This window comes from Mesitornis unicolor, unplaced genomic scaffold, assembly GCF_000695765.1.
Source record: "Mesitornis unicolor isolate BGI_N332 unplaced genomic scaffold, ASM69576v1 scaffold31136, whole genome shotgun sequence".
NCBI lineage: Eukaryota > Metazoa > Chordata > Aves > Mesitornithiformes > Mesitornithidae > Mesitornis > Mesitornis unicolor.
This window is the reverse complement of record NW_010192179.1, coordinates 1,360-8,290: the sequence shown is the minus strand read 5'-3', so window position 1 is coordinate 8,290 and position 6,931 is coordinate 1,360. Positions and strand designations below refer to the sequence as shown.

The 6,931-nt window shown below is 35.4% G+C and overlaps 1 protein-coding gene across 1 annotated transcript in view; it reads right to left on the bottom strand.

Annotated features, from left to right (window-relative positions):
• Positions 1 to 539: 539 nt before the first annotated feature.
• LOC104542629 (methylcrotonoyl-CoA carboxylase beta chain, mitochondrial-like) overlaps positions 540 to 6,931 on the bottom strand; it is a gene marked incomplete at both ends in the record, with an annotated part of 7,512 nt that continues 1,120 nt past the window's right edge. Inside the window, 7 exon segments of the mRNA XM_010186998.1 lie at positions 540 to 625; positions 1,882 to 1,996; positions 2,783 to 2,939; positions 3,210 to 3,276; positions 5,321 to 5,397; positions 5,603 to 5,675; positions 6,902 to 6,928. Of these exon segments, the coding sequence (XP_010185300.1) occupies positions 540 to 625; positions 1,882 to 1,996; positions 2,783 to 2,939; positions 3,210 to 3,276; positions 5,321 to 5,397; positions 5,603 to 5,675; positions 6,902 to 6,928 (602 nt within the window).

The following is a 6,931-nucleotide window of genomic DNA, read 5'->3' as shown; positions in this document are numbered from 1 at the left end:
AAACACCAATATGCTGCACCCATCAGCTAATCCCTATCCAAATTGCTATCACCCTATACAGTCAACTACCAAGATCACGATCTAAGATTTGCAAATTGCTTCAGGTCTCCCTGAAACTTCTCCTTTACCACTGGCCTGCTCTACTTGCAGAACCCCACTAAAATGGATTCTTCACACGCAGTCACTCATTACACTGTTCAGTGGACTTTAGAAAGGTGACCAGACACTACACAGGAGAGACTGACATAAGAGTCACACAGAATAAAATACATAGAATATTAACTCCATGCTACCATAGAATTACTTACAGCACCAGCAGAATAATGCCTGTGAGTGCATGCCACCTTCTGAACCTGCACATATTATAAAGCCTCTGAGACAAGACAGACAAAGCACTGATTTGAAGCCTGCTGTGCTGTACTCCTGCCCATCAAACACAATCTTTGTTCCGGATTGCTCTGTTCTTCAATACCAAGATTCAGATGTTACTGTTATGTCCGATTACAATTAAGTTTTGGAAAAATCAATTTATATGTTACCTTGCACTGGAATAATAAGGGTTTCCTTCCTCCTCGAACCTCCTAATGATTGGCTCCTTCAAAGCTGCCTCATCTGCCTCTGAGAACTAAAAAAACAGGCAAAGAAATAAACACATATAATTATTTAGTATTTTCTTCCACAGTGACAGTAGAGCTTTATATGCAGCACCAAACTAGAAGAAACTGCCTAAATGACCTCCCAAAGCTTTTTCCCTTGTTTTCATACAATTACCAATTTAGCATATTTGAAAAGGAAATTAAAGTATCGTTTTTCAAAATAGATGGATGGGAAAAGGAGAGTAAAAATATACTAAACTGGGTGGAAGAATAACTGGGGATTAGCATCTGAAAAATTACTGAAGCTACTGTACTGAATAAACCCTGTTCTGTGTTGCCTTTGGCAAGATTTCTTAATAAAAGAAGTCTGTGCTATTTTAACACTGTGTTTCTCTATGATCCAGAGTGGTCACCACTGTAACCCAGGTAATTTTCAAGTTTCTAACGCATGTTACTGACAGTAACTACAATTATTTTTCTCAAACTTTTTTCTGGGTATCATCCTGTCCATCTTAGGAATTTGAGAAATTAAGACAAAGATAAGACTGAGTATGTCCTACCCACAGGAAGCTCAAAAGTGTAGAAAAAAGAACTGTTGAGGTAACATGTACATACTGCTTCATTATTCTGAATAACTACTCATGACAAATACAAGCAATTTAAGACATCACAAGTCACTTCTTATGGAACCAACACACCAGTATAAACATAAACAACGTAATTAAAAAAAACACAGCAGAAAAGAGTGTACAGAGAAAACATAAAATATTATTAAACAAAAACCCATGAATTTTCAATTAAAATGTTGAAATTACTCAAAACCTTTTCCAAACCTCTGCAGACTTCTGCTGCTATAAATTTCACAATTCTCAGTCACTGAGTAATTTGAAGATCAGCTTTCTTAACACTGTCTACTTCAAAAATAACTGAAAAGATGCTTAGTTCTCAGGTATTCCTTCTCATACTCCCAAACCAGGGAGGATCCCTGGCTGCTCATTTTGGGCAGAAGTAATAATCTGGTGCATAAAATACAAAAAGGTGATATGAAAAATACTCCCCTTTTTAAGCAAAGACAAGAAATGTCATGAATGATCTTCACCTTTAGAAGATGAAGCATTTGTGAAATGTTGTTTAAATGTTTGGCAATGCACTAGGTAGCATCGGGAGAAACATAGTTCATTGATGTCTTACCCTGTAACATCCTTTTCTAGCTCATAAAGTCAGCAACTCCAGTGAAAGACTAAACAATAATGACATAACTATAAATGAAAGAAGACAGATGTACCTGCTTTCCCTCCCTTGCTTTTTGGTCCTTAGCTATTGTAGCTAGAACAGTTGCAGCTTGTTCCCCTCCCATCACCGATATGCGAGCATTTGGCCACACATAAAGAAATCTTGGACTGAAAAAACAGATATTAAATATTAAAATAAAACATTGCCTTATTTCCTAGTAAAGAATCAATTCTCACTCAGCTAAGAATTAATTTTTATGCATCACAATCTCACCATATATTGGTTTTTAAAGAATGAAAATTATTTCAATGCTTGCTGATTTTTGAATATGCAAAAATTCTGCTCATTCCCTATACTCAAGTATCTTAAAATTTTCTCTCTTTCTTCAGTCTCTTTACCTCAACCCTCTGCCCCCTGCCCCCACCAGGGATTTTTTCTCTTTAATAGTATCACCAACAACTTCAATAGTATCAAGGACCTTGAAAAATGAAAAAAAAATAAAAATATTACGAGTCATGTCCAAAGGGTCAAAAAATAAATCCTTAGGGATTCTGCATACATTACACATAAAAACTAACTCACTAAAAAGAATAAGGATCTTTTACGCAAGATAATACTCTTCATATCAATACAGAACAGAAGACCAGCCTATACTGCCTAGTGATTGTTTAGGACTCTACAAGTTTTCCTCCAAGACCTACAATCGGAGAAAAGCATGTCAACACATAGAAGATCTCCTCTGTTTCCTAATTCAAGGTTAATCACGAGCCTATCAATCTCTACAGGTGTGTCAGGTTGTTATTTACTTATGACTGTATTCACTGAGAACTTTTTTGTTTTCCAAATAGCACAGTTTTTGCAAAAGTTTAGATTTAGTTTTTCAGAATGGTACTCCAAAGATACGCTCTCTTAACTTAGTCTTATCTCCTGTCGTAATTTGAAGTAACACTTACCTATATGCTCTTCCACACATCCCATAGTTTCCAGCTCCATAAGAACCACCAATAATCACCGTTATTTTAGGTACATTGGCACAAGCTACAGCAGTCACCATCTTGGCACCATCTTTTGCTATTCCTCCAGCTTCATATTCTCTGCCAACCATGAAACCTAAAGAATTGCAACATGAAAAAATGGCTCACTAACTTTATACTATAAAACTGTGCTATATGTGACACTATATGCTTTATAGCACGTGCAGAAAATACTGAAGAATAAATCATAGGGCAAGGCCTTCACCAGCTGCTGACAGGCTGATTTCAGAACAAGCTGGAGATGTAGGCAAGACAAAGCACACAAGGTGGTGTCTGAAAGTCAGCATCAACAGTTAACAGCAAAGCTTATAACATAGTGAAACTTCAAAATACTGATTTTATTCACCTGTAATATTCTGCAAAAATACAATGGGAATATTCCTCTGGCAACACAACTGGATAAAATGTGTACCCTGTGGAGAGGAAAGAAAAGAAAGAAAGAAAAAAGCCCATTGAAAGTTGGATCAGTGAATCTATCACTACCAGCACTCTGAAGTCTCTGACAAGCCTCCTTCCACTGAAGTCCATGAGAGTATTTGCATAATGAAGTGCTGCACTGCTGCTGCCTCATCCAAAGCCAACTGCAAAACATGTATCCACTCTAGCAGAATTAACAAAATGCCAAAATTGTGTGCCAGAAATAAAGCAGAAATAACACCCTTAAAAAAGCATTACTGCTGATGCTGAAAAGCTCAACTGTTTGACTCAGCCCATATGTAGTTAAACCACTGACAGCGTCACAGTGTGGCATGCGACACTGAGTTCTGCAAGACTGTGACACGGAAATACTTCTTTCTGACTGACTGACTGTATCTCGCCATTTCCTGTACAAAAGAAAATGATTTTCTGAAACCAGGTAAGGCCCTCATACTTATCAGCTCACTGCTGAGACACTCCTTCCTTTTTCTCAGGGCACACACCCTGTCCTCGTTTTCTAGGAAAAGAACATTTTCCTAGCAAAGATACAAACAGTAGATTTCAAGCTTTTGTCTCAACTAGAAATAATCTACATCAATGCAGTTCCTCAGGTTATTTACACGCTGTTGATTAAAAAAAAGTTATGTAGCAGAGCAACTGAAAAAACCTGTAACCTCTTCACAATACAAAACTAGCAAAATTTAGAAAAACAAGAAAGAGAGAAAAAGCATAAAGCACAATCTTTAGTTGTTTTTTTTCAGAGCAGCTCTCAAAAAGCAGAGTGATCATCATGGGAGAAGGATGTGTCACAACTCATTACAAAAATGCAAAAGAAAAAAAAGGAATACCGCTAGACTATGATGCTTACAGAAGCAACATTATGGACAAAGGTCCCTCTAGAAATAAAACAAGTGAAACTTGACCATCTCCTCTTACAGTACTGATGCGCCAGCAAAAGTCAGCAGATGAAGATTCCTTACTTTTTTAAAAAATTGGTAGAAAAAAAGTTGCAGCACTAAATTATCAGAAAAAACACCAAAAGTGTTAGAAATATTGAAAAAACTTATTTTCAACTTGAAAATAACTGTGTTAAAAACAAATGCTAGCTGAAAATAATGTCATGGCACTGCTCCAAGTTCAAAGTACATGAAACTCAATTTTGTGTATTATTTTACAACAGCAATAAATCAAGTCAAATTATTCCTTTTCTCCCAATCTCTCATCAAGGCTTCCTTTTCTCTATAGATTCTCAATACTGTTCCACATCATTAGTTTGAGGAACCTACTAGAACAGAACTACCATATATGTTTGTTACTACAAAAAACTCAACTGATAGTAGTTTCTTGAAAAAAATAACTAAACCAAGCAACATAGAACACGGTAAGTAACCACTCTGCCATACCCAGAAGCTCTTTATCACCACCAATCCCCCAAGCCCAATCAGTAAAGCCCTGTTAACTGTAATGCAATCACAATATTCCCTCAAAGATGCCCTTTAACTCACAAAACAGGTATTTTAGCTCACAGATTTTATGAGACTGCCCATTTTCACTCGTCTGTGCCAGGAGCTATTGCAGCTAAGTATGAAAATTAAACCTCTAGTAAACCAGACTGAGGACTGGAATCCAGGTTTGGAATTTTCCAGTTAATACAAAAACAGTGATGTGATTTATCATAGCACTTCACAGTTTAGAGGTTAGGAATTATCACTAATGAGGCATTTTATGCAATCAGCATGGACTTTTCTTGTAATAGCTGTTAAGTTTCAGGATATATTACTTCAACCGTGTTGTGTTCACAGAAATTCAAATACTGTTTCTATAACTGTATTTTCCTATTGACCTATCTACTTCATATCAGAAAACTACACAGAACACTTTCTAAAATATGGTCAATTATTTTTACATCTTATTAAGCTCTTTCATATTTACATGAAAAATGTGGAGCCAGTCCACTTTCATTACTTAAAGAAGCTCTTATTTCCAGAGCAAGTTGTTGTTTTGTATCAAAATGTCAAAAAAACTGATCTGTTTTTTTACCTTTTTTGCTGACTCTGAGAAAAGAACTCCATTGTTTCCAATAATTCCTACTGGATAACCAAATATTCTTGCAAATCCTGAAGGATAAAGACAAATCTGTAAATTTTCACATCTATTTATTTTACTATAGCATATAAAGCTAACACCTTTTCAGAAAGTGTTTCTCAGAAACTGCGACTCTTTTCAAGAAAAACATGATTAAAAATATCAATGTGTGAGCCAAACAGGATGAATCCAACTATGAAAACAGTAGGAACATCCCCACAGAATATTTCTAAATACCTGTAATTAAAGTATCCCCATACAAGGCTTTGAATTCATCAAATTTACTTCCGTCTACAATTCTAGCAATGACCTTAAGAAAAAATAGAAAAATAAAATAAAATTGCTAATCCTTCATATTTTTTAATTTACTTTGAAAGAAAGCACATGCTAACATATAACTTCAAATAAATGTGTTCCATTTAGAAAACATCAAGCAGTCCACCGTATAAACAGTCAGGATGGCAGACAAAGCCCACTTATTTTTTGAAGTATGATTTATCTACATGTTTATTAAAAACTGAATTTCAGGATTAAGAATATTCTAACCAAACACTTTAAATTATACAGTAACAAAGTTTTCTGGATTAGTTAAATTTCAAAGCAAAACTGCTACCTCTGGTTATATTAAACATTAATCAATGGACTCACATCATGAGTCACTTTCTTAGAGATAAGTTTATTTTCAGCTTTGCTTAAGTTTGTGACATACAAAAATCATGAAGATCTGTTCTGAGGTTTCTCCAAGATGCAAAGGAGCCATTTTATATAGATATAGATCCATTGCTAGCAAGACATTAGCCAGAAGGTATTTACTTCAACTTTAAAAGAACATAAATCCAAGCTATTACAACTTTCAAGAGTGTAGTGTGACTCAATAAAAGTGTTCAACCTTTTGACCCTTAATGCAAAGCAAATCCTAGTAATTTCTGACAAAGTATTCTAACGGTGAGTACTAAAACCCTTCCTAAAAGAAATACTTGGTTGGTAGTTAAAAAGGCTATGAATATGGGACCTACGCAAAATATGAGAAACCATGTGGTCTCAAATGAAGGTACTGAGGCAAATAACTACACTAGACCTGCAGTAGAGTACGATAGCCTCCCTATGTGGCTAGAAAAGCCCTGAATTGTTTGGAGTGCTTATACTCCATGAATCTTTAAATATTTTATCTTTACTGTCACAGGATTAACAGAAAATGTAAGCTATCATATCACTTAGCAAGTCTACAGAATACTTTGCCAACACAGAGCTCCCTAGCTCCTGGCAGCATTTTCAGAATGTTATCAATCCCTCATCCTTGCTCATCCTTAAATGTATAACCACAAAGCACTACATTTTCAACATGTTACTGTCATTGCAACGGATCTGCTAGACAAAAAAGATAAGAAAATATGTTACGAGATTTAATGACATTTAAATATTCCCTATATATCCCAAATCAAATTTCTGTAGACAAACTATGATGATATAAAGAGTGATTTCCTGCAAGAAAACTGACTGCATGCACATATAGGCACGTGGATCTTATATTCATACCTCTTTGACATCGAAGTTTCTTTTTAGCTG